General features: G+C 48.3%; 9 protein-coding genes across 9 annotated transcripts; 4 read left to right on the top strand and 5 right to left on the bottom strand.

Moving 5' to 3' along the window:
* Positions 1-1,356: 1,356 nt before the first annotated feature.
* On the top strand, positions 1,357-3,144 carry F4812DRAFT_27777 (mannose-1-phosphate guanylyltransferase). Its single transcript, XM_047930978.1, has 4 exons — positions 1,357-1,623; positions 1,698-1,741; positions 1,842-1,988; positions 2,085-3,144. Exons 1-4 carry the CDS (start codon positions 1,617-1,619, stop codon positions 2,982-2,984), a joined length of 1,098 nt encoding a protein of 365 aa, XP_047795137.1. The 5' UTR covers positions 1,357-1,616; the 3' UTR covers positions 2,985-3,144.
* Positions 3,145-5,201: 2,057 nt separating this feature from the next.
* Positions 5,202-7,916, bottom strand: F4812DRAFT_27856 (glycerol kinase). The gene is made up of 3 exons (XM_047930987.1): positions 7,248-7,916; positions 6,189-7,180; positions 5,202-6,123 (listed from the first exon to the last, which is right to left on the bottom strand). Exons 1-3 carry the CDS (start codon positions 7,649-7,651, stop codon positions 5,645-5,647), a joined length of 1,875 nt encoding a protein of 624 aa, XP_047795138.1. The 5' UTR covers positions 7,652-7,916; the 3' UTR covers positions 5,202-5,644.
* Positions 7,917-10,640: 2,724 nt separating this feature from the next.
* On the bottom strand, positions 10,641-11,515 carry F4812DRAFT_27846 (uncharacterized protein). The gene has a single exon (XM_047930985.1). The coding sequence runs from the start codon at positions 11,155-11,157 to the stop codon at positions 10,711-10,713; it is 447 nt and encodes a 148-aa protein (XP_047795139.1). The 5' UTR covers positions 11,158-11,515; the 3' UTR covers positions 10,641-10,710.
* Positions 11,516-11,995: 480 nt separating this feature from the next.
* Positions 11,996-12,376, bottom strand: F4812DRAFT_464867 (uncharacterized protein; the record flags this gene model as incomplete). Its single annotated transcript, XM_047938384.1, has 1 exon — positions 11,996-12,376. The coding sequence occupies one exon, from the start codon at positions 12,374-12,376 to the stop codon at positions 11,996-11,998; it is 381 nt and encodes a 126-aa protein (XP_047795140.1).
* Positions 12,377-13,248: 872 nt separating this feature from the next.
* On the bottom strand, positions 13,249-15,649 carry F4812DRAFT_410401 (HET-domain-containing protein). Its single transcript, XM_047932529.1, has one exon. The coding sequence runs from the start codon at positions 15,455-15,457 to the stop codon at positions 13,376-13,378; it is 2,082 nt and encodes a 693-aa protein (XP_047795141.1). The 5' UTR covers positions 15,458-15,649; the 3' UTR covers positions 13,249-13,375.
* Positions 15,650-15,968: 319 nt separating this feature from the next.
* On the top strand, positions 15,969-17,251 carry F4812DRAFT_454646 (peroxisomal membrane anchor protein conserved region-domain-containing protein; the record flags this gene model as incomplete). Its single annotated transcript, XM_047936677.1, has 3 exons — positions 15,969-16,008; positions 16,122-16,441; positions 16,511-17,251. The coding sequence occupies 3 exons, from the start codon at positions 15,969-15,971 to the stop codon at positions 17,249-17,251; spliced, it is 1,101 nt and encodes a 366-aa protein (XP_047795142.1).
* A 1,237-nt stretch (positions 17,252-18,488) lies between these two features.
* On the top strand, positions 18,489-20,262 carry F4812DRAFT_27976 (Alpha/Beta hydrolase protein). The gene has a single exon (XM_047930996.1). It carries the CDS (start codon positions 18,556-18,558, stop codon positions 20,038-20,040), a length of 1,485 nt encoding a protein of 494 aa, XP_047795143.1. The 5' UTR covers positions 18,489-18,555; the 3' UTR covers positions 20,041-20,262.
* Positions 20,263-20,385: 123 nt separating this feature from the next.
* On the top strand, positions 20,386-22,789 carry F4812DRAFT_410408 (uncharacterized protein). Its single transcript, XM_047932530.1, has 3 exons — positions 20,386-20,489; positions 20,559-22,623; positions 22,676-22,789. Exon 2 carries the CDS (start codon positions 20,810-20,812, stop codon positions 22,493-22,495), a length of 1,686 nt encoding a protein of 561 aa, XP_047795144.1. The 5' UTR covers positions 20,386-20,489; positions 20,559-20,809; the 3' UTR covers positions 22,496-22,623; positions 22,676-22,789.
* A 161-nt stretch (positions 22,790-22,950) lies between these two features.
* Positions 22,951-25,608, bottom strand: F4812DRAFT_410411 (hydroxymethylglutaryl-CoA synthase). Its single transcript, XM_047932531.1, has 4 exons — positions 24,930-25,608; positions 24,714-24,816; positions 23,557-24,647; positions 22,951-23,496 (listed from the first exon to the last, which is right to left on the bottom strand). The coding sequence occupies exons 1-4, from the start codon at positions 24,987-24,989 to the stop codon at positions 23,359-23,361; spliced, it is 1,392 nt and encodes a 463-aa protein (XP_047795145.1). The 5' UTR covers positions 24,990-25,608; the 3' UTR covers positions 22,951-23,358.
* Positions 25,609-26,333: the final 725 nt, after the last annotated feature.

Consider the following 26,333-nt stretch of genomic DNA (forward strand, 5'->3'; position numbering starts at 1 on the left):
TCGTCGCCCTGCTTCCTTTGTGACAGGCACACGGAACCTGCAGGTCGTGACACAGCGTCTGGCAGTCCGAGTCTGGGGGACAGGTAAAAGATGGGCAACAACTCTTGGGTATTCTACATTCTGCATTCTCCTTCGGTACCTACGTATAACCATGGAACCCTAACCTTAGGTAGGTACAGTATTCTACCCACCCTGCTTTTTAAGGTAACGCTAACTCCCTAGGACGTTGCTGTGTTGGGTGTCGCACATGACGGTTCTGTTGATCATATACGTAGTCGGAAGTTAGGAACATCTATAGTTGCTCCTTATCGCACAAGATAGGTAACGTTGTGGCAAGTAAGCGGGAGGTTGCCAACACATATAATATGGATATAAGGTTAGGTAGATACCTTACATACGTGTTGACCCATCCTAAAGGAAAAGAACAAGAAGAATAGAAAAAAAAGAGGGAATAATTCGATGTTCGATGTTCGATGGTGTTGAGTTGGTGGTGGAATGATACGAGAAGACCTAAGTGTTATAGGTCGTAAGTCACGAACACACTAATACGGGGGTACATTTGTATGTAAGTATGTATTCGTACGATATATAAGGTTAGGTACGCGTAATAGTATTATCACAAGACTTGCCAATCTTACAAAGGAAGACTGACGTTGTTTCGAGTTTAATAAAAAATGATTAAGCAGCATAAAGACGCAATGTTCAATCAATCTTAATGCTTCGTATCCGTGCAGTGGAATGGCGTCTGATTGGTTAAATTTGGAAAAGAAATATTGGGTACATCTGAGAAGTGCATTCTAGTGCATCAGTGCATTTCGACGTTGCCATTCATTGCCATTCGATGTGGCTGAAAAAGAGCCGTGCACCTGGCGTAGCAGCATTGAACCTTGCAACCTGTAGCATTGAAGTCAGCAAGTTAAATAGCCTTTTCCTAAAAATCAGGTGCCACTCTCGCCAGATTCGCCAGGTGCCCAGGGGTTTGGGAAGGAGCTAAACCTAGTGAGGCGATGGTTTGGAGGGGACGCTAATTTCAAGCATTTACTGGCGCGACAAACCTAACTGGCCTAAAATAAGAAATAAAGGGGGCATTCCGTGAACTGAACACAACTAGGTAAACGTCAATCTCTCGTTCGACCAACTCTGAACACCTTGACCACCTTGGCCACCTTTTCTGATCATTTCTCCGAACGAGTAAAAGAGAGAAACACAACAAGTGTCCTCAAAGTCATCCTCTTTTTTCTTTTTTTCTTTTTTATTCTTTTTTTAATTCGTACCGCTAACCGAGCCGCGTCTTATTCACTTACTTTACTTCGCACACTCTTTCAAGAGCTTCACTATCTCCGTTTTTAACTGACTCGCATTGCATATACCTTTCACCCTGCCCCAAATTCGGTCAATTCCGTGCCGATAATTCAATACGGAGCCGTGCGTCTACCACACCGACACGTCGTCCCAAACTTTCAATTCCTCAATTCCGAGCATAGTCCTTTGCTACTCGGATTACAAAAAGCACCTACCTACTTAGCGCAAGAGCCCGGCCAGGTGGTCTACATTCGCTTGAACATAACAACTATCATAATTTAATTATACTCATATACTCATACTCCATCGCCAACATGAAGGGTAAGGCTCTATACATGAAAAACCCCCATGATTATTTTTATAGATAGATCTTGCTAATGATTCTTGTTCAACAGCCCTCATTCTCGTCGGTGGCTTCGGCACACGTCTACGGCCCTTGGTACGTCGTCCATTGGCCTACTATAATGCATTGTCGAAATCGAGAAATGCATAATGTCTTAAAAACTCGGACTTGAAAGGCTAACAAATAGCTCATTTAGACTCTTACCATGCCCAAGCCTTTGGTAGAGTTCGCCAACAAGCCCATGATTCTACACCAGATCGAGGCTCTGGCTGCTGTGGGGGTTACTGATGTCGTGCTTGCCGTCAACTACCGCCCTGAGATTATGGAGAGAGTCTTAAAGGAGGTTAGTACACATAAACATAAGCCCCAGGCCAAGCAGCTACACTACGCTATGTAGCTTCGCCTTCTTTTATACTTGCTGACTTTACTGCCCCTGTAGTACGAAGACAAGCTTGGTGTTAAGATCCACTTCTCTCTCGAGAGCGAACCCCTCGGCACCGCCGGTCCCCTCAAGCTTGCAGAGGAGATTCTCGCTAAGGACGACTCTCCCTTCTTTGTCTTGAACTCGGACATCACCTGCGACTTCCCCTTCAAGGCCCTCGCCGAGTTTCACAAGTCACACGGAGACGAAGGTACCATTGTTGTCACAAAGGTCGAAGAGCCCTCCAAATATGGTGTCGTCGTACACAAGCCCAACCACCCTTCACGGATCGACCGATTCGTCGAGAAACCCGTCGAATTCGTCGGCAACCGTATCAATGCTGGCATGTACATGCTGAACACCTCGGTGCTCCAGCGCATTGAAAAGAACCGACCTACCTCGATCGAGCAAGAAACCTTCCCCGCTATCGTTCGCGATGGGCAATTACACTCGTTCGATCTGGAGGGCTTCTGGATGGACGTGGGTCAACCCAAAGACTTCCTAACGGGCACCTGCCTATATCTTTCTTCGCTTGCGAAGAAGCAGCCTCACCTGCTAGTTTCTCCTTCCGAGAGCTACGTATATGGTGGTAACGTCATGATTGACGAGTCCGCCAAGATTGGTAAGAACTGCCGAATCGGACCCAACGTTGTCATTGGCAAGAATGTTGTCATTGGCGACGGTGTGCGTCTACAGCGATGTACGCTCCTCCCCGGATCCAAGGTCAAGGACCACGCGTGGATCAAGAGCACCATTGTGGGCTGGAATAGCAGCGTTGGAAAGTGGGCTCGCCTCGAAAACGTCACCGTCCTCGGTGACGACGTGAGCATCGGCGACGAGATCTACGTCAATGGCGGAAGCGTCCTCCCGCACAAGAGCATCAAGGCCAACGTCGACTACCCGTCTATTATTATGTAATTTGTGACAGCGATATTTCGCTCTCTTTTCGACCGGCCACTTCGATTTTTTTTGCGGCACTTCTTCCTGTGTATATCTGGTACCTTTTTTTCTTTCTTTTTTCTTCAAACCTCTTATGATTTCGTAATAAGTTAGTTGTTCCGCCCTCGGGCTTCGGGCACCTCTCTTCTCAACACATTTGTTCGATTCCGTTTTCCAAATAGGATGGCGTTTTGGTCAGCATGTCATGCATGATAGATGACCTTTCATAGTTTTGCTGGTATCCCAGCGAGATCTAGGGGGGTCCGAGGAATTGGAGGGCGGTAGTTTTTACGTCGTCTATGCCACGGTCGTGTCCTATCCAACCGGAAGTGACGAGAAATCTAACTTTACAGCATGCGACCTTTATCTATACGAGGCTCCTTGCGACCTTTTTTTTTCTCGAGTGCCTACCTCCTTGGCCCATTACGGGGCATATATATAAAAAATTAAACACGGGAAAGGTGTCTACGGCAAAAAAGGGGAAATGACGTGGATGAGGTTAGCATGTAGGACTCGAAAATTAAAAAAGACATGGATGCAAAAGCACACGACGTTACGGCGATGGGGCATTAATTGCGATTCTCAGTTGGTATTTACAGCGGTTTAGCTTAATACGTGGGGACTTGTCGAGCACGAGCAAGAAAAAAACCGGTCGAGGGGACAAAAAGGAGATCGACAATCGGGAACCTGTTGTTACCTCGTACCGTTTTCGTGCGAGGGCAAAGCTGTGTCTCTCGAAGTCTAGGCCTACCAGATTAGTGTACCTTTGGTGGGTTTGATAAGCTGTGTGTGAGAGAGGGACCAACTTGAGAGTAGGAACAGGAGCACGAGCTGGAACAATTGAGAAGATAATGACCAAAAAAGATGCGAGGCTTGTGTTGTTGTGTGATGTGATTTGATGCGATGTGATGTGACGGTAAATGGGTATGATGTGATATGTGTGACTGGACGATCGAGTTGGCTTGAGTGACTAGGTGACTAATGAGTGGTGTTGATATATTATTCTCTTGTGTTCGTTGAGGATCTTGCTTTATCTGTTTATTGTTTTTTTATTTTTTTATTTTCCGGTATAGATGGACACTACGGTCAGAGGTTAGCAGGTAAGGGTTTAGTTTAGCTGGTAGCGAAACAAGTAGTGGGTAACGTGGTGTAGCTGTCGATGTGACGAGGCCACGAGCAGGTGGTATGGTAATGGTATACTATGCTATTTACTATGGGGATTGTTCCGAGAATACGTCCGTACGGGATGGGATTACCTCTATCTATCTATCCATCCATCCACCATTACCTTAGCTAGCTAAGTTAGGTACTCTTCTTCAGCGTTCGGACATAGGCACGTCCATCACAATCCGTATTTCCTTCCCGTCCCCCTTTTTCCTTTCCCGTACGAACGTTTCCCCTTCCCCATCCCCTTCCCCGCTAATCGTCCTCGTCATCCGTCCTAGGTCAAAGATTCCGATGTAATAGAATAGGATGTGGCAATGTCATACCACATACGAATACCTACACCAGCACCTCATAAGAAAAAGAAAACAAAAAAAAAAAAAAAATTCGGCGTCCCCGTACTTTAGGTTGGGTTAGGCTAGGTACATATATTCGTTCATATATACATTCCTCGTCCCCTCTTCTCCCGCCGTATCCCGCCTTGTCCCGCCCTTGTCCCGCGCTGTCCCGTGTCCACATCTCGGTCAGCCCCAGTTTCACTCTACGTACGGTACCTACCTCTACCTCCTACCTTAGGTACCTACCAAGGTAGCGAATATGATAAATCTGCGCGGTCGGCCGCCTTACCGATCGCTCGTACGTATAGTATAAGATACCTATTAACACCGAGCCACAATAAATAAACCCCTCCTCTCTCGTCCCCGATTACGTCGACTTGCTTTGCTTTGCTTGCTCGGTCGGTCGGTTCAATGTTACAAGAAATAAAATACAGATACAAATACAACTACACATCTACTTCCACAGAAAGCGAAATGAAAAGAAAGAAAAACAATCATAAAAAAAAAGTATGTAGCAAGATGAAAATGAAGATATCCGTTTGATATTATACCTAGGGGAGGGGGGTTATGTATTGTACGGCTAGCAGCAGCATTACTGGTACATTCAATTATACCCGACCCTACCCTCCTTCAAACCTTTTTTTCGCCGTATACCCCCCCTACCTTAGGTAGGTAGGGTACCTTACCCCCCCCCCCCCCCCCCCAATCCAACCACCCGCATGTGCGACTTTCTACTACATACAAAAAATAAAAACACAAAAAACAAAAGATAGGTTAGGTAGGGGTTTAAATAGTTAGGTAAGTAAAGAAAAAAGGTGTGTACCTAGGTAAGCTAACCTTTTCCTTTTCTTTTGCCTGCCTGCCTGCCTTAGGTAGGTATATATGACATGCATGCCCCAGGAACATTTGTTCAGGGCATTTTTTCCCGAACAGCATATCCAAATGCAAGGGAATGGAGGGTCATTGCGCCCTGCAAAAAGCGCTTTCGTGCAGGCGTTATCTAGTGAGCAACCGGATTTATCATATCCCAAAGATCCACTCATCACACTTCCCATTGCCGTTTATAATTATTTAACGAGAGGGGGAGGGGGAACTGCCCAACTCCGACCGACGTCTGAAACTTTTTATTTGTTTCTTTTACAACGTCGGTTTCCTGAAGATGTCCGGTCTCGACTTCTCGTTCTCGTCGTCCGAATGGTCGTCCCGGACCCATCCGCGACTCATGTCGACAGCCCGCTCCCAGGTATGGTACATGCGCTGAGCTTTCTTTCGGTCGAGTCTGGGCTCGAAGACCCGGCGACCTGGCTTTTTCCGCGTGAGCTCCGCGAGCTCCTCAAAGCTAGTCCAGCAGCCTTCTACGGCTAAGCCGGCAGCAATTGCGGCGCCCAAGGCGGTAGTCTCACGCATCGCCGGTCGCTCCACACGGATTCCGGTAACATCAGCTTGGGTTTGCATCGTCAGGTCCGAGTTTGACATGCCGCCATCGACAGCAAGAGATGTAAGCTTATGGCCCGAGTCCTTCTCCATCGCCTCTAGAATCGCGCGAGTCTGGAAGCATGTAGCTTCCAGCGTCGCACGTGCGATGTGACCTCTTTGCGTGTGTTGGGTAATTCCAACTAGGACGATAAGGTTAGCAACGTGTTCATTTAGAAACAGATTGAGGCGGTGGATGAGGACTTACAAAGGGTACCCTTCGCATCGTCAATCCAGTACGGCGCGAACAATCCACTGAAGGCGGTGACGAACACCACCCCGCCGTTATCCTTGACGCTCTCAGCCAATTCGCCAACTCTGGTTGAGTCTCTAATAAATCCCAAATTCTTCATCAAAAACTTTACGCCAGAGCCGGCCACGGCTATGCTACCCTCCAGGGCGTAAATTGGATCCCGGCCTTTGCCAAAGTCGGCTGCGACCGTCGCCAGCAAGCCGTACTTGGAGATTACCGGTTTGTTGCCTACGTTATACAACAGGAAACATCCAGTGCCGTATGTGTTCTTGGCCTGGCCGGCTTTGAATCCGCACTGGCCGACGAGCGCACTGGATTGGTCACCTAGGCAGCCTGCAATTTTCACTCCGGCCAGGGCGCCTCTGCCGATTGTACCAAAGGCTTCCGGGTCCGACGACGGCACGATGGTGGGTAGTGCAACCTTGTTCTGGTCAATTCCGAAGAAGTTGAGTAGTCTGTCATCATACTGCCGGGTGTGCAGGTTCATGAACATGGTCCTACTGGCGTTGGTGGTGTCGGTAACGTGGACATTTTTTTCTTTACCATTAAGGCGGTAAATCAACCAGCTATCTACGGTGCCGACGGCGAGGCGGCCTTCTTCGTAAGCATTTCTCACACTCAGGTTATTTTTTAGTAGCCAAACCAACTTTACGCTGGTGGGGTATGTGCTGAGCGGAAGGCCGCATATTTCGGGGATCGCATGGGCGCCGGGATAATTCTTCAAGTCTCGGACGATATCTTTGGTACGGGTATCGGGCCATACGACGGCATTGCATAAAGGTTCACCGGTATTCTTATCCCAACATACGATGGTTTCGCGCTGATTCGTTATACCTACAGCTTTTATCTGGGACTTGGAGTAACCCTTGAAAGTGAATTGTTCAATGGCCCTTTCAATACAAGACTCTACGGAACTGAGCAACTCCAAAGCATCATGTTCGTGCCACCTGTGTTGACAAAACGGGGTGTTAGCTCATGGTTGATGTAATAGGGGGCTAAGGGTGACGTCAATACCCCGATTCTGGATAAAGATTTTCAAATTCGATTTGATGACTAGCGACCGGGTCCATGTGGCGATTAAAGATGAGAAAACGCGAAGACGTAGTACCCTGGTCTATACTACCGATAAACCATTCCGATAGCGCGCGCCTACTGGTCCATAGACCACCGTTACCGTTGGTAGTTCCCTTGGTGGTGGTCGTGGTGGTCGTGGTGCTGCCGTTGGGAGTAGCCGATGTTACGGTTGTGGTGGTGGTATTTCCATTAGTATTTCCATTGGCGCCGTTGGTGCCGTTGGTACCGTTAGTACCGTTGGGATAACTATGGGCGCGTTGACCATTACTATGTCCATTGGTGCGAATGGTATAGCCGTTGGCATGACCGTTGGTCAGCTCTTCGGTAGTCTCGTGGTTTCCCATTGCACTCTAATGGTTGTTACGAATAGCAACTAACGGGACAGCAGTTGAACTACTTAGTAGTAGTGGCGGTAGTGGTAATGGTGTTGAAGCTCGTTCAAGGTGGAAGACGGCGTGAGGCTATTTAGCCGTATCTAGCAAGTGGGATCGAGATAAACGCGAAATCGGCTGAATAGGCGCCGAGGTATATGCAGCAACGGAAGCTCATCTGATAAAGGGTATCTCCGGTGGTGGTATCTTTTGCCGCAACGGGGCAATGGATGTTGCTATGACGGGGGATGAATCGACTTGATAATATATAAGGGTACAATGGGTATGAATGATGGTTGGGAATGGAGGAGGAAGAGTAAGAGTAAGAGTAAGAGGAGAAGAGGAAAGATAAAGAAAGGGACGAGAAATAAGAATAACAGGAATAATAAGAGGAGAAAGATCAGAAGGATGTGGAAATGGAAATGGATGTGGATGCGGATGTGGCACTGGCACTGGCACTGAAGGGGACAATCATCTTGGTAAGTGCAAAGTAGATCGTACAAATGTCGCACTTACGTCTTTTACGCACTTTACATATTCTTGGTAATCTTAGGTTAGGTAGGAGGTATCTGGGTATCTGGGTATGTATTCTTGGTATTGAGGTATTCTCTTGTACCGATCTCAACCGGCTGAAGCTTTTTTGGCAATGCGAATTTGAAAAAAGTGCCAAATGGAAATTCGAGAAATGCAGGAGCAGGGGTGCGTTGAAGCTGCCGAGCCCGTGTCTTTGGTCCAATTGAGAAGAAATGGAAATCGAAGCTTGGGTAACAAAGATACGCGGTACCTACCCAACTCTGCCAAGCCTATCTAGTTGGGCCAATAATCTACTAGTTTACTACCCAACCTTAGGTACCTAGGCTCATGGAGAGTGGGGAAGGTCTTTTTGAAGGATTGCGGGGAACATTATTGGACGGTTTTAAGGGAATTTTGTTCTCTGATTCGTTCCTGATTCGTCTTGTTCATTCACAAGTCTGGGTCGAACTTGCTGACTTGCTGACAAGAGATGATGATACCTCTACCGGGCACCGTACCGGCACGCCGCAGCAGCACGTTGCAATACATACAGTAGTAGAGCCCTAAGAATCGCCTAGACCTCATAGAAACGCAGCCCAATTCAGCCTATCGAGCTGTGTCTCACTTCTTTTTTTTTTTTGTCTTTTGTCTTACACAGGTGCAAAAAAACAATTGCCCCACCTTCCCGGGCTACCGTCCTCGGGGGATTGGTGGAACATTCCCTCAGCGAAGGGAGAGGCTCCCATTAGCTCATAGCTGTGATAATTAGAGGGGCACGAGGTCAGTAGGTCGGCTCTTAGTTGCTGGGGGCGCGCGGCGCTGGAGATTTGCCAATCTTGGTTACTTTTCTTACTTTCTACTGTAGAGGAGCCGGTTTTTTTTTTTTTTTTTGTTTTTTTTTGCCCCTCATTGCTTATTTCTTTTTCTTTTACCATCTTATCCTCCCATGTGAAGAAGAATAATAATAGACCCAACTAACCTAAACGCTTTTTAGTAGTGGTGTTTGATTGCTCAACAGATTTTATTATTCTCGTCGAACAACTCTTTATCTTAACTAAAGCGCATAGCACGTAACACGTACAGCTTGACCAGCATGACCTCTTTTTTTTTTTCCTGCATTCCCTGCCTAGCCGCCTAACATTGGAACCTGGCATTGGAAACATGGCAGCATCGCAGCATGGGGGTCCTTCTCATCTGAGCCTCCGAGGCCGCCCCTGGGATGCGGTCAAACACGGTTTGCCTAAGCTCTAGACCAACACTCGGTGATCTGTGCGAGGGGCCACTTCACGATAATCGCACCCGCGTGATGAATATAATTTTTTTCCCCTTTCTACCTAACCTACTATGTAAGCATCGTGTTTGAGGATCGGCTACCGGGCGCACGCATTATCAACTTGTTATCTATGTTTAGGACGTGGGACCGAAGCTTGGCCACGTATTCCATTCCTCCCGTACATAGTATACGTCAACGATATTGACGATGCATTCATTCCCTTGTCTCCCACCTTTTCCGAACAAAGCTTTTTCCCTCTTCCTCCTCCTTCTCCCTTTCTCTTTCCCCTTCCTCTTCCCCGTTTCCCCTCCCCCCATCCCATTCCCCATACCCCATTTCCCTTTCACCCTCCTTTCTCTTTTTTTCCCACCTCCTTTCCCCTTTTTTTCCCCCTTTGTCCACGTGCTACACCCATCCTTCCACCGCTTAGAAATTATATTTCCCATGAGCATGAGCCATTTATTTCGTGCACTCGCCAACGCGCCAAAAATAAACCCGAAATTAAAAACTCGCATTTTCTTTTATTTCCCCCACAGGGACCCGTAGCCGCACCCCGCAACCATTGCCGTCGGCTTCGTGTCGACCAAAATTAATTCAATTGGTCTAAATGTTCTTGGTGCTGCCGTCGCATCTAGCCTCAGCGCCGGAAATTTGTGGGGCCTCTTTGCGGTCGGAAGATCGCCTGTCCAACTTCTCTTCCGGTCTTTGTTGTGGGGCCGAGTCCCGGAGGTTTATTCGTTCGCTGGTTTGTTTGCTCTGATATAAGCGACGGAGCAAACCTCGTATTGATGCATCTCTCGTCTCGTGCATATGACAGCCCTGGAGTTTCCAGTATTGCGCGTGCCCAACCCATTGCGTTAGGTACATATTGTTTCACATGAGCGGGTGCCTCGACCACTCCAACAAGGCTAGCTATTCATTAGCATTGTAAATAGAGCGTGGGATAAAGGACCTCGTGAACGCTAGTAGGGATCGTAACAACTAGGGTTCACGACTTGGCACCAGAGCGGCGCCAGCGTAATCGAAGACCTGGGATCGATCGTCGTTTTCCAATCTAGACAAAAATTACCCGGAGGCACATCCATTACCTATTTAGGTAGTAATATGCAATAATCGGGTTTAGGTCGTTTTCCGTGTGTTCCCCTATTATTTCTCGTTCTCTTCCTTTCCTTATCTTTCACATCCTATTTCCTCTTATAATTTGTAACACCTGCTGTCCACACGTTTGTATCTTCCGGTTTCCGTCTTAATAACCCGGTCTGGGGCTTATGGACATGTTTTTTGATCGTATAAGCATCAAAACATGTATGAGGTCGTGAACACGTTCTTCGGATGTTAGGGATGTGATGCAGATGTCGTTGTAGTAAGCATCAGCATTGTCGACTGGTTCCAATATTATGTCCATTTGCCTTTGGACGTAAGCGCTGCTATTCTTGTAGTCCATTACAAGCGTTTTGAAAGTGTATTGACTTTTTACAGTAGTTATTGTCAATATCCATCGTGTGGCAGTGTCCTTGGTGAGCAGTAGATTGACAATGCTCTCTTCTTCGGGGTTGCCGCCGTCTCCGCTCGAATTTCCCATCACGCGAGCCCAGAAGGCGTCAGGAGTAGCTTTAGGGATCCCAGGTTCATACGGAAGATGGGTTAATCGAGCTTGTCTTAGACGACAAAATATTGGGCTTGTATTCGCCATTGGTAGTAGAATGAGAGGGCGTCAAGGTCTGTAGAGTAGGGTTTTCCTTAGCACTTCACTAACATAGACTCTTAGGATTTCATAGGGTATTCGTGGTCGAGGACCACCTGGTTTACAACGCGGGTATCGACTTCCATTCAACCTTTGCGTTTGGTTTGGCTCCACCTAAGGTGGTTTAGGTGCGGCTCAAGCAAAGCTGCACCTCGTTTTAGGCCGACAGTACGGATCCGTGATGTTGGCGGTATCCACTCTAAGCCGTCTGTAACATTATACACATGAATAGACGTTAACAGTTTTCTATATAGATTTGTATGTGTATCTGTTAGTGCATATATATATATTTGTTGCACCATGAATATTTGTCCTAATGTTCCGTTAATTTATATGCGTGATCAAGACTTTATAATGTCCTCAAAGGTAAATACTTCATATTTCTATCTACTTTCTTGGATTAAATACAGGTATGCGAATTTGTTGATTTTTATTCCAAATGAGTGGCCCCAGTGACGGGATGTCGACTTATATCGCAAGCATATTTGTCCGGAACATATCGGGAATTCGTTAGCAATCTATGTTTAATTTCTGAATGTCCGGTTGGGTTATGATTTTTGGTGGTTTCGGGTGCACTGGTCCCGGTTCAGGTTTTGGTATGAAAAGATGCAGAAAAGCACACATTATTCGGACCATCTTCAGCCATCGATCAATTTGACCCCATTTCCAATCTTAGGGTTTCTCCGGGGTTTTCTACTAAGTTAGGTGGTCAGTTTAAAACTTCTTTTGGGGATCATATTTGTTATACCGTCATATAGACTTACTTTGGAGACGTGTCCCTTTTATCTTAGTCTTCTTTCTGGCCCCCGGTCGCCTTCTCCTTCGCCTCCTCCTCCTCCTCCTCCTCCTTCGCCTTCGCCCGTAGGTACCGCTGGCGGAACCATTCGAGCTCTTTCTCAGACATGTTGCTGTACATGTCATCCTTCATTATCGCCGGTCGAATGGTACCGGAGAAGTGGTCTTTTATATAGGCCACTTTCTTCCCTTTGACGTAGTTCCAGTGCAGTCCTATTCTGGTACCGTTGGGAGCGTTGCGATAGGTTTGCGTCAACTCCTCAATAATATCGGCCTGATATCGACGCCTAGTGTCCTCCGGATTCGGACGCGGGCTGCGAGAGGCGGACCATGGCTCCTTGCGCTTGTCCGAGGTAGAACGGATTGGAGGCATTTTTACTATATACCATAAGTATATATTTATAGTATCTATAGTTGTATACTTACTTTGTTGTTTGTTATAGGTTTTATTGATAACAACGGCAGCTTAGAGCAGACTAATCTTACCTCTGCTCTCTTGTAAGTGGTTTGAGGGAGGGTGCTGTTGTATTGTTGGATAAATCGAATCTTGATGACTTGAGTGTTTCTCGTGTTGGTTTTGTTGTTGTTGTTGTTGAAACGGTCGAGGAGGATGTTTTAAATAGGTAAATTAGCTGCGTGTTAAGTGTAGCCTTACTTTATAGCCTGTCGATGATATGGTTTGAGAATGAGGCGCTTGGATTTAGTTGAATAAAGTTTGATCGTCTTCGCGTCATGTTGCCAGCTTCGTCACCTATGTATAAATGAGGCTTCAAGATGTACTATATTAGGTACCCTTAAGGAAACTAAGTTTTTTTTTTCTCTCTGCCGGTTGCTCAGTCAAAACATCAAAATATAACACGTACAACTTCTACCTACCAATATTACTAGGTAAATTTGGCGAATTATACTACATCTCCCCTTTACCTCCAATATTACCTGACTATAAAATCTTCGCTCTAAATTATTCATAAACGTGAGGGTAGTTCTCACCCTCGTCGATGGCTGGCTGAGATACGGGTCAGGTAGGAGTTTCGTACTATGTCTAACTACGATGACAGGCAAACCAAAGTTTAATGGTCATACGCGTCGTTGCTAACCCTAATGCTATAGCCTGATGCTTTGCTAAGAATAAAATGAGGCGGACGAGATAGGAAGTTGAACCGCGTCAAAACGGCTACCATCTGAGAGTAAAACTGTAAAGGGATGACGACTTCGGTGATCTTTATGCTTGAATTATGGTTTTCACTATAATCAACTAATATACCTGTGCAGTACGTAGGATACTACACGTTGTGCACAGGTAATGACGAACCGCCTAACCTAACAACATCATAAACAATGTCCCCAAGGACACGGGGCAACTCCCAGCGTGTTAAATAATAATACATGTTCGAGTCTCGCTGTGTCTATCAAACCAATCCGCAAGCTTCCTGCGCTTATCTTCCTCGTTGATCTTGACCCCTGGCGGCGACGCAAGCCCTAGCCGAGTATATACCACCTGGCCATCCACTACTTTTTCCTCTTTGAGGATAAGGCTAACAGGTGCTGGAAACTCGCAGGTGTCGGCTATTCGCAGCATTACCACAGCCGATTGCTCCCCTTCCTGCGGAGAGGGCTCGCAATCTATACTGACCTCGAGCTCAACCGTTAGCTCGGAATGTAATATGCGGTAATCCTCCGGGGAGTCCTCTGAAGGCTTGCAAAGAGTACACGGGACGGATTCTCCGCGTAATACTAACTGCCCTCCGGCGGCTTGTCCAAACTGGTTTCCGTCTATGTACTCGCAGCTTGTGCCTAGCACCTGCACATGAGCCTTAAGGGGGGACAAGAGGTCGTAAGCAACCGGACCAGAAATCGAGGCCCACGACCAAGTGGGGGCAATATAGCGCTCTGAACGTTGTTGGGCTTTTGGTTTGCGCTTACGAGCCCATAGCAAATCAAGCTCGAGCGATTCATACCAGAGCCCAGCAAGGTATGCCTTGTTTTTACGAATGGCTTGTGTTTGCTCTGCGGTGGCTCCGATCGCTAAAAGTCTATCTGTTTGGTTAGTAAGTTGCATATCCGAGTAAAACTGAACGATACGGCGCCATGTCTTCTCGGTATCGACTTTTGAAAAATTGCTTTTCTTGGCAAACCCTATGGCTTTTCTCATGTATTTGCTGTAGTGTTCGGGGGATTGTTGTAAAAAAGACGGATCGTTTACTAAGGTGTTGACATGTAACATCTTCAAGCTTGTAGGGTTGTACGGCCCATCTCTGTGGAACCCGCACTCACAGATCGAAGTAGAATAACATTCCCATATTAACTCGTGCTTAGTGAAGTATAGGATTCGAGGCGAGACTAGTCTTTCTTGAAACGTCCACCCTCGCTTGAAAAGGGGTTCAGACCGGTGGTTCAAGTACAAATTAGTGACCTCCGGGAAAGACTGCTGGGCATATAATTGGTATTCCTCAGTACCATGCCTGATTACACCTAATTGAAGTTGAACAGCGGGGTCCAAGATAGAGAACAGGCCTTTGGAGCTGTCTTCGGCATGAGATGCGGCGAGAGTCAAGAATGCGTTCCGATAAACAGGGAACATTCGACCGGCTTCTCGTAACCAGTCTTCGGGGTCCCGTTGAATGATACATATTGAGTCAATCCACAAGTAGTCTATGCCTAGTTTGCGTGCGAACAAGATGGCTTCTTGAAAACTTTTTGGGATTGTACTCCAAGGAATATTTTCTAGCTGATCTAAAAAATTGTTCCTAGTAGTAAGACACTTGGGTATTCTTGTACCCCAACAGTGACTGAGAGCTACGTAACGTGAATTGGAAGGTAGCCTAGAGCTATCTACTAGTCTTATCTCGTCGTTAGTACCAGCGATATATATGAGTCGCGTAGGAAGAAACGAGTTGCTTCCTGTGGGGCAATGCTGGTGGTTTTGGCAACAGGCGGATAACTGCTGCTTTGCCCACTCACAGGCAGCTTCCGACGCGGTATTGCCAGAGACAAGGAAGCCCTTAGGTATCCCCGATAGATCTCTCTGTTGAGTATTTGCGAGGAACAAGTTCCACTCAACTTGATCTTCTTCCAACCAACTGTCTTCCAGGATAACACAGGGTTTGTCCTGATTTATCCACAAGGACACGGTCCATCGATCTGGATCTAGGTTTGGCTGTAGTTGAACCAAACGATTAATTATCTTGCAACAGATGCACTGGGAACTACTGGGGCGACTAAATATTATGTTCCGTTGATCCTGAGGAGTTGGAACTCTAAGAAGACGGGCAGGATTACCATCCCACCCACAACCTGAGCAGACTTCTCGTCGGTCCCATAGTCTTTTTAAGTTACTAAGCCAATTCCAGTACTTTGGCAGCACTATGATTTTCTCATTATCATCAGGACAGGTTGGTGCTTGAGATACGTTGTTTAGAAACTCGGTTGTAAGAGCTTTAACTGCGTTGTTCATTTGTGCTTTTAGTTGTTGTTTGAATTGCTGGAAGCGTGCGACAGTGAGAGGGGAAGAGAAGACGAGTTAATAATGCTCCCAAAACAACATGATATATTCTCCAAATTTTGCTGTCTTTTTTTTTCTCTTTTTTCCCCCCTTAAGAAGACAAATAATTATTAATTGAAAGTTAAGTTATTGGAGAAGAGGTACTTCTTGCGGGTTGGAGAAGTCAGAAGTCAGGTAAGCTGCACGTGATAGTTACCAGGTGAGCAATCATATAGGTATACAAGACGCTAAGGCTGCTTATCGCATAAGCCGCTTGCCTCGGTTCATTTTTAATGGATACCTCAAGCCGGGGTTCGTCATTGGGTTCCATGTTTTGTCTTCTCCAGCCTCAACGCGACAACTTGACAATTCCAACTTTTGCCATTTACAAAAAAATAATGCTTCGCATGCACGACGCCTTTCCCTAATCGTTACCATCCCACCTGCCATGAATATTCCTTGAAACCCGACGAATCTTCTAATCATGACAATCCGCGAGGACGTTGTGGCCTCTGCGGTCAGCTGTATGTATTAGCCAGCCAGCCAACCACTTCAATTAATTGATGCTTAAGGGGAGAAGAGAAGAGAGGACAGAATCCGGATAACGAAGCTAACAATTTATGTTCCATTATAACAGTCTTGCAAGACCCCAATGTGGTCTCTTCCCCCCTCGAAAACAAGTTATCATTCCTGCGATCGAAGAATTTGACGCAGGAGGAAATCGATATCGCATTTGCGAGAGCCGGCTTGCCGACAGCGCCTGTTCCTGCTTCATCTCCGACATCACCACCGCCCTCCGCTCCCGTCCAGCAGCCCCAACCATACTACGGACAATACCAGACGCAACCTTACGGATGGCAAGCACCGCCGGAGGTTCCCAAGAGGGATTGGCGAGATTGGTTCATCATGGCCACCGTGGTGGGCGGAGTCAGCTACGGCTTATATACTGTCTCTAAGGTATGGCATAACTACCCTAACTCCAACTCACGTGGAGATGATCCATCGAAATTCTAACTTCGACGGTAGCGCTATCTCTACCCCCTAGTCTCGCCCCCGACGCCGGAGAAATTAGAGCAGGATAAGGCGATGGTAGACGAGCAGTTCGAGAAGGCTTTCTCGACTCTCGAGCAGCTATCAAAGGACACAGAGGACCTCAAGGCCTCGGAAAGAGAACGTACCGAGAAACTCGACAAGGTGCTGGATGAGCTGGACACGTTCATGCGAGATACCAAGTCCGCAAGCCGACGGCACGAAGACGAGACCGACCGACTGCGCGAGGAGATGAAGGCCCTGAAGAGCGTCATCCCCAAGTCCATGGCTGCGAACAAGGAGTTCACGGATAACCGACTGAAGGAGATCACGACCGAAGTCAGGAGTCTGAAATCTCTCATCAGCCAGCGGATGGGCAATTCCAGCGGCACCAGCAGCGGCAGCAATATCCCTGCCCCGCCGTCCGTCACCACGAACGGCTTCCTCAAGCCCAGCGCCGGCGCTACCAACGCAGCGTCCACCGCCAGCGGTTCTTCGAGCCCGGGCGTGGAAGGTGCGCTAGCCAAGGATCTCGGCGACACGAAGCAGGCGGTCCGAGACGAGACCTCGCCCCAGAGCAGCAGCACTAGGCAGGACTTCTTCTCGACCCGGACCTCCCCCTTCGGCAGCGGCATGGCCACTCCCAAGGCCTCGATCCCCGCGTGGCAGCTCGCCGCGAGCAAGTCGGACGGCGCGGCTGCAGGTAGTTCGCAGAACGAAGCTGGCTCTAGCTCTTAATAAAAAACACCTACCTTCCTTACCTTACCTACTTCCTGTCTATCTTAGAATAGGATAGGGTACATACATAAGTACCTAGGTAGGTATAGGTATCTAATCATAGCTCGTCCGGCGTTATCTTAATTTTTTTCTTTTCGGTTTTTTTTATTTATGATCGGGGGAATTTTCTTCTTTCAAGTTATCAAAAAAGCAGGAACGGCATATTCTTCATCGGGTTTTATGCGGTTGTAACTAGGTGTTCTATAGTAGTAGTGAAGACGAAAGGACCTCGTTTGACGTTATGAGAAAGAGAAGGCCGCGCGCGACTCGACAACGATGAAGTAGGTAAAGCAGCCAGCCAGCCAGCCCCCTTTCCCTGGGCATAAATTTGTATGTCTAAGGATGGGGTAAATAGATAAATCAAAATCAATCAATGGTCCTGATTCTATAATGTCGTATTAAGGTAAATTGTAATAGCATAGGACCACCAGCAACCACCAACAACCAAGGATTCTTAACTATTTTGTTTCCGTCTTTTGTTTTCGCTGATGTTATTTTAGTCCTCCACCTTAAAATGCAAACACCTAGACACCTTATCGAAACCATCTAACCTATTTATGTCTAAGATCTTGCAAACAATACGGGTAGATTACCCCATTGGAAAGACTTGTTTCAAGCCTTAAAACCCAAACTCCGCAAGAAACGCCTCCCGGCGGTGACAAGAATATCAGGTGGGCGGGCTAAGTCGGTGTACCCGCACCATAAAAAAGACGTGTACAAGTACACTGCTCCTCCCACCTGGGGCTTTCCCAGGGTGTGTGGGTGTGGGTGGTGTGTATGTGCCGAGGCTTACCTTACCTTTTCGCATCCGAAGTTAGCGGTAGAGGAGCACTTATCGTCCGGTCGCTGGCAATGGGCATAAATAAGAGCCATGAAATAATGTCAAATCAAGTCATGCTTTGCAGGGGTTCGATAACAAATACCTAAAAGGGGGAATCTATCATATTCCCGTTTTATACACAATGCTTTGCATAAGGTAGATATATAGACTTACCTATATATAGGTCGCTCTTTGTTTTTTGTTGTTGACGTTATTTGATTTATGTCTGTCGGTCAGTGAGTCTTACATGAATTAATAATCGTCACCGTATATTCATTCCCCTCCTACGACACGGAAGAGCGATTCATAAGTAGTTCTTGCCTCTCGCGTGGGCTACGGTCCATTGAAGGCTATTTTTCTTTTTCCCTCTCTTCTTTTCTTCTTTTAGCGCATATTCATCATAGTTCATTTAGTTTTTAAGCATACCTTATTTCTAGATATCGCCATGGCCGCCAAGGACAAGAAGGAGGAAAAGCCTTCCGGCGAAGGGATGAGATCGCTTCGGGCCATTCTGTCGAAGCTTCCCACGATTCTCAAGGTCACTATATTACATGCCATCGGCGTGTCAGAGACTTCCCGGTATCGTGACCTGAAGAGCGAAGTGGTAATCGCGGTCATACGGGCGTTGCTTGACCCCTCGAATCAGGGGCCTCTCGCCGAGGTGCAAGCCATGAGCTTGAAGGACTCCGGCGTCAAGGGGAAATTGTGGGTTAGCGCGGTGGTTTCCGAGCCCCCTCCGGAGCGAGGCATTCGAGACGCCCTGCTGGCGGCCATCGACACCCTGAACGAGCCCGGCAGGAGAGGCGCGGAGCCGTCGTTCAGGATACCGGAACTCGTGCCCGTCGAGGCCGAGTGGACGGGATACAGAGCCGCCGCGTCCAAAAACTCCAAGCCGCCGGAGATCCCGGAAGAGCAGAAGTACCACGAGATGATGAAAGAGTGTAAGAACTCGTCCACCATCTTGTACTTGCACGGCGGAGGTTATTACCTGTGCGACCCGTCGACATATAGGGCGATGCTGAAGCGGATAACCAAGCTGACTGGCGGTCGCGCGTTCTCGATTAGATATCGGCTCGCGCCGCAGGACCCATTCCCATCTGCGCTGCTAGATGCATTAGTGTCTTACTTCACTCTTCTCTACCCGCCCCCGGGATCGATACACGAAGCCGTTGCTCCCGGGGACATTGTCTTCGGTGGTGATAGTGCGGGCGGCAACCTTGCTCTAGCCCTTCTCCGAACGCTCATGGAGATTCGACATCAGAACCGCAAGATCTCCTGGTTCGGCGAGGAACGAGAAGTCCCCCTGCCTGCTGGCGTCGCTGTCACGTCCCCGTGGATAGACATGGTGCAGACTCTACCCTCGCTGACCAGGAACTTACAATGGTGCTATCTCCCTCCCCCAAGACTACTTTCCGAAGAGCACCAGCCACCAGCAGATAGCATATGGCCGGCAAACCCGCCCCGAAAACACCTCTACCTCGACGACGATTACATGCTCCACCAATTAGCCAGCTTACAGATGACCGAGTCCTGGGAGGGCGCCCCGCCGGTATACATATCATGCGGGTGGGAGGCTCTTGAAGACGAGATTAAGTATATCGTGTCGAAGTTTACGCGTGACGGCGTGACGGTGATGTTCGAGGAGTACGAAGCGATGCCCCACGTGTTCGAGAGCTTCCTGCCCAAGATCCCCGCGGCGCAGCGTAGCCGGGAAGGCTATGCGAAGTTCGTCAAAGCCGTGTGCGAGGACCCGAAGAAGGTCAAGCCGTCGTATAAGTTGATCAAGGCTAGGACCCTGGAGGAGTTGAATATCAAGGTGGAGAAGCTAAGCCCGCATACCGACGAGGAAGTAAGGGAGCTCGCGAGAAAGGAGGCGGCTATACAGAGAGCATCCGTTACACCAGCGCCAGATGTCGAGGCAAAAGCGTGAAATCCCCGACCAGTGCTCAAAGAGAGACTTTGGTCCTAGAAAAATTCAAATGTATAATGAGGAGGGTAATGGATGATGCGTATGCCTTTCATGTCTTAAAATATAATGGTAATGAGCGTGATATACGTATAATGTAATTTGATGTATTTTATTCTTGTTCGTTTGTATTTCTTGAGAAAATACAAACATCTTCTGTATATCTACGATTACAGCAATTCAAATATGTTGCAAGAAAAAACGTGAGATACAAGTACAACAAACAATAAGACAATGTATTTATTAGGTACGCACTCCCCCAACCCAGCGGGTATAGCACGGAAGCCGCTCACTAACATGACCCGTTGGCGCAGGTACGTAGGGATTCCATCTAGGGTAGGCTCAACCCTGACTTACGTTGCCTAAAAGGACCCATACCTTCTACAGACTACAGCTATTACTGTGGATACCTTGCAAGTACCTCTCCCTTAAAATTTGCTAGCTCGAGGTACAATACCTAACCTAACAGACTCACCCTCTAGGCAGTTCACGTACCTAGCAAAGCTACCGAACTTCTAGCCTCTAGGCACCAAGAGCTCAACTCAACTCAACTCAACTTATACACGCTTACTTGCACTTAGCTCATACAAAACCTGCATCCACCTTTTTTTATATATCAACATATCACCACCTCCCCATCTCATTACAAAAAACAAAAAACCCCCAAAATTGTAATAATAATATACAATATAAAATATAATCAACCCGCCTATTGTACAATAATAATAATACAATGGAGCGCCACCGACAGGCCGTGCGCCTCGTCTCCGCGACCGTGCGCTCGCTCTTCGAGCGCTCGGAGCCGTACCGCATCTGGCACGGCAGCACGAACTCGACGCGCCCGCCGCACCAGAAGGCCGGGGCCCGCGTGGTCGACATCAGCGGGCTGCGCGAGGTGCTCTCCGTGGACGCGGCCTCGCGGACCGCCCTCGTCGAGCCCAACGTGCCCATGGACCGGCTCGTGGAGTCCACCCTGCCGCACGGCCTCGTGCCCCCCGTGGTCATGGAGTTTCCCGGGATCACGGCGGGCGGCGGGTTCGCGGGGACCGCCGGCGAGAGCAGCAGTTTCCGCCACGGCTACTTCGACGAGACGGTCCGGTCCGTCGAGATGGTGCTGCCCGACGGGGAGGTGGTTACCGCGCGCCCGGACCGGGGGGACGAGTACGAGGACTTGTTCCGGGGCGCCGCGGGCGCGCTGGGGACCCTGGGGACCACCACGCTGCTGGAGCTGCAGCTCGTCGAGGCGAAGAAGTTCGTGCGCACGACGTACCGGCGGACGAGCAGCGTGGGGGAGGCGGTGAGGGTGATCCGGGAGGAGTGCGCTGCGGAGAAGGGAAACGATTACGTCGATGGCATATTGTTCTCGAAGGACCACGGCGTTATTGTCACCGGCAAGATGACGGATGACTTGCCGTCCGAGGACGAGCACGTCCAGACGTTCAGTCACCCGTGGGACCCGTGGTTTTACATGCACGTGCGGGATATCACCAAGGCGCTACCCTCTTCTTCATCTTCATCCTCCACATCATCATCGTCATCGTCATCATCATCCTCCCCCTCCGAAGGCACAGTAACCGAGTACATCCCGCTAGCCGAGTACCTCTTCCGGTACGACCGGGGCGGATTCTGGGTCGGCCAAGCGGCCTTCGACTACTTCAAGCCGGTGCCTTTTACCCGGTTCTTCCGGTGGTTCCTAGACGACTTCCTGCACACGCGGATGCTGTACCGCGCGCTACACGGCAGCGGCGAGAGCGCGCGCTTCATCGTCCAGGACATCGGCATGCCGTACGAGTCCGCCGAGCCCTTCATCAACTACGTATCGGACGAGCTCGCCATCTGGCCCCTATGGCTCTGTCCGCTCAAGACGCCCTCGGGACCCAGTTTCCACCCGCACCTTCGACAACGACAGCCCGAGCCACCAGTCAGCAGCAGCAGCAGCGGAAAGGAGAAGGAGAAGGAGAAAGGGAAAAGGACGTTCGACGAAATGCTCAACATCGGGGTATGGGGCTGGGGCCCGTCGGACCGCCAAGCCTTCGTGCGCGCGAACCGGGCGCTGGAGCGGCGCGTCGACGAGCTCGGCGGGACCAAGTGGCTGTACGCGCACACGTACTACCCGGCCCCGGAGTTCTGGCGCGTGTACGGCTCGGGCCAGCAGAAGCAGCGGTACGAGGCGCTGCGGCGGAAGTACCTGGCGACGAGCCTGCCGAGCGTGTACGACAAGGTGAGCGTCAAGGTCGACAACGCCGACGCCGTCACCACGAGCTGGAAGCCCTGGCTCAAGTCCCTGTGGCCGATCGGCGGCCTCTGGGGCATCTGGAAGAGCATCCAGAGTAAGGATTACTTGCTGCATCGCCGGGCGACGTGGAGGTGGAGGGGAGGAGACGACGGGGTGAAGACGCGAAAAGCGAAGGAGGCGTAGGAGAGAGGCGTGTATGTGTGTGTGTGTGTGTGGCCTTGGTCATTTTGGCGGCACGTGTTGGAGAAGTGCACACGATTTACGCTTCTTATAGTCACGACATTGGGTGTCTAGGTGGGTAGGTAGGTAAGGTAAGGACTATACTACTACTTACCTTACGTATGTATACCTAATATATAATAGTATACTCCGATTATGGCCATACTTTCATATGGAGGTCAGATATTTACGATATTAAATATTTTTGTGAAAGCCGTTACTGTTTAATATATCTCAGCTTCCCCTATGATAATAGACGATTGTATGTAATCGTTATAATTAATGACACTCAAAGTCAATTGTATTGAGAGGATTTATAAGAAAGATTAGACAATTTTGCTTTGAAAGCAATTATACCTTAATAGCAAGGCAGTATATATACTCCAACATCGACAATAGAAGGACTATTTGTCTTACAGCTTAAATGCCAAGCCAACAACTGAGGAATGAAATCAGTCATAACACAAGATGACATTAACCATATATCATAGCACGATAGTGTCATACACATTACTCGATCGTCAACTATATCATGTCTCGAACGCAGTTGTTCGGCTCTCTATCGGCGTCTTCATTAAGCTTTTCATGCGAATCATCACAGGAATTATTCCTAGTATATACAAGTCGGGCAATCGCCAATCGTCACCCAACCCTATTAGTAGCCCCCTTATTTCACAATCGTCTTCCATGCTGTCTGTATACATGATATTCGTGCCGTAAGCCTTAAGTCTAGGAATCGCCAACCACACCAGTCTAGCTAGTATCCCGGCTGATTAATACCTGTCTATATAGGATGTAGATCGCATTTATTAGTTTTCCGTTTTTATTTATTCCTTGATCGAGTAGGTTCGCTTGAACATGTCGTCGACCTTTTCAAGGTAGTAGGTGCCACTAGCCAGAGTGGACGCGTCACCTTGAGGGGTGTAGTTCTTTTGTAAGTGAGCCTTGTGACGCAGCTCGCAGAACTGAAGAAAAAATTATTATTAGTCTAGGTATCATCGAGATTGAATGGTTTTGCAACTTACAGCTTCGTATGTCTCAGGAGGGACAGCCCGCCTGGCATCTAACTTGTTCTGGATATCCAAAACCTTGGCAATCTGTTCCGTGCTTCCGTTAATACGCACCGATAGGAAACTGGCTGCGAGACCGGAGCCGTAGCTGAAAAGTCCGATACGCTTTCCCTGAAGGGTAGCGCTATCAACGTAGGAAATGATGCTAGCCAGACCGCCCCACAAGCTAGCAGTGTACATGTTACCACAGTTGGTAGCCACTTGAATAGAGGGGCCAACACGCTCGTTGAAGCGCTTCTTGGTAAGAGCCATGAAGGTCTTCTCGACCACCTTGTCGGACAAGGATTTTTTGTAGTCCATATCTCGGATGTCGCCAGGTACCTCGGCAAAGGCAGGGCTATCAGGGTCGGCAAGGTAGTCGTGGTACAAAAGACGTGCGTAGGACTTCTGGACGACCTTGCACGTAGGAGAGTGGAAAGCCAAATAGTCGAAACGGTCAAGGGCCGTCTTGGTTCCGTCAGCGGCGGCGGCACCGTTTCCGTTTCCGTTAGCATGACCATTTGCTGCGTTCTTTAGCTGAGCCTCCCGCTTGCAATACGCTCGGTAAGCAGCGTCGAGGGCTTCCATGTAGCAGTTAACCGAGTAGTGGCCGTCAACGTACGGGTACTCGCTGGTAAGGTCAGGCTTATAGAAATCATATACGTGCTGCATGTATGTTCCACGCAGACCAGCATCGACAACGATGGGAGCGTCAGGGCCGATCAGCAGGGCAATGCAACCGGCACCACCGGTCGGCCTGGCGTTACCCTTGGCGTAGAGAGCAATATCGCCAGCCACGACAATACCGTCTCTTCCGTCCCAGCCGGAAGATTCCATCCAGTTGACAGTGTTGAAAAAAGCGTTGGTGCCACCATAGCAGGCATTTACGGTATCCACACCCTCAATGTTGGTGTTTTCGCCGAAAAGCTGCATTAAGACAGACTTGACAGACTTGGACTTGTCGAGGATAGTCTCGGTACCGACCTCGAGGCGGCCGATAGAGTTAGGGTCGATGTTGTAGTTCTTCAACAGCTTGGAGGTGGCAGTCAAAGCCATAGAGTAGATGTCTATAGTAGCGGGCAATCTTAGCACACGTGCAAGAAACGCTCAAGTCTCACAATGGCACAACTAACCTTCTCGATCATCGCAGAAGGTCATCTTGGTCTGACCAAGACCAATGGTATACTTGCCAGCGCTAACATTGTCGAACTTCTCGAGTTCGGCTTGCTCGACATACTGAGGACCACCGAGTGTCAGTAAGGTGTTCTTTTTTTTTTTTTCAGGGTCCATCGGTAGTGGGGATGTTGGAGGGGAAGGTGAAGATGGGTTTGGGGAATACGGTATCTTACCTGGCTAGGGAAGTAAAGCTCGATGGCCTTAATGCCAATGTTCTGAGGACGGGAGGCCATGATTTCGAACGACAATGGGGGGGAGGGGGTATCGTGGTGGTGAGGCTATAGAGAAAGTTGTTCAGGTAAAGAAAATATTCGAAGCCAACGAGTGTATATATCTATCTGTGGGAAGCGGGTAGTAGTTATTAGTGTTTATTGGCACAACAATATTTGGTACAAGCATGTGGCAGGGTTTGAATTCGGAAGGCTGGATTCACCGCCAATTTGGCAATGGAACCCAATGCAAGCAGACAGGGGCAGACCCGAGCATTTGTTTGCGACTCTCAGTCTGGAATTGCATGTGTGTCGATCCAAGTGGGGGAATCTGGAAGGGAATCGTTGTAGCCCGCCAGGGGTGTTTATTTTTTTTTATTTTATTAATTTTTTTGGGAGGGGTCAAAAAGAAAGCTGGTTCTGTTGGTGGTGAACTCACCTATCAGCTCTTATCTAGAGTAGTATTAACTAACGTAGTAGTATTATGAGGACGGCTTTGCCACGAGCTGATGATACAGCACCACTCTCCTATTATATGTCTATCTCTTTTGGGCCGGAAAAAAAAGGAGAAATGAACGGATAGCATGAGACGAAACCAAATTATAAAGATGGTCAACAAAATTCTTGTTGATTGATACTCCAGGGAAAAGAAGAAGAGGGGGGGGTTAAAAAAGGGGAGAGAGAGAAAAAGCCTAGGTACCTAGGTACATGTACCTAGCCTTCGTCTCCCAACCTGCAGCTGCGTGTCGTACCTTACGTACTGCTACTACCTTAGGTAGGATGTAGCTAGACTTTGTTGGCAGAAACGTTTATACCTAGTGCGCCCCGCCAAAATTTAAGTTTCAAGTACAACTGGCAACTACCAAAGTAGCCCTTCAAGCCTACGTGTATGCGATTGTACATGCGTTTCCAATTCGTTTACTTTTTAGTCACGATAAAGAAACGGGCGCGTAAAAAAACGCCGCCGAATTTTGTTACCTCAAATGTCGAAGCCTTACATTAGCACATACGTGTGTAGTTTCTAGCGAATAATTCCCAAAAAGAGCACATCACGGAAAATACCTAACCTACCTAGGTACCTACCTTAGGTAGTTACCAAATTTCAACTGAGGTCTATGTTAAGTTGTAATTATGTGGCGTATAAAAGCATTCCCGTAGGTACCTGGCCGAGAGTCTCATGTCGAGTGCCCGTCAAGTTGCATGAGTAGGTATACCTACCTGTACCTAGGTAGTTCTCTAAACTGATAAGTTGCCGTAACTGATAGGGACGCCACTTCCAAAGTTTGAAAAGATCTGCAACATCGATAAACATGTGGTTCCAAGTAGTTTAATTATGTGGGTACCTACCTCCTAACTTGAATATAAGTC

The sequence above is a fragment of the Daldinia caldariorum genome (genome assembly GCF_022478825.1).
Source record: "Daldinia caldariorum strain CBS 122874 unplaced genomic scaffold F4812scaffold_1, whole genome shotgun sequence".
NCBI lineage: Eukaryota > Fungi > Ascomycota > Sordariomycetes > Xylariales > Hypoxylaceae > Daldinia > Daldinia caldariorum.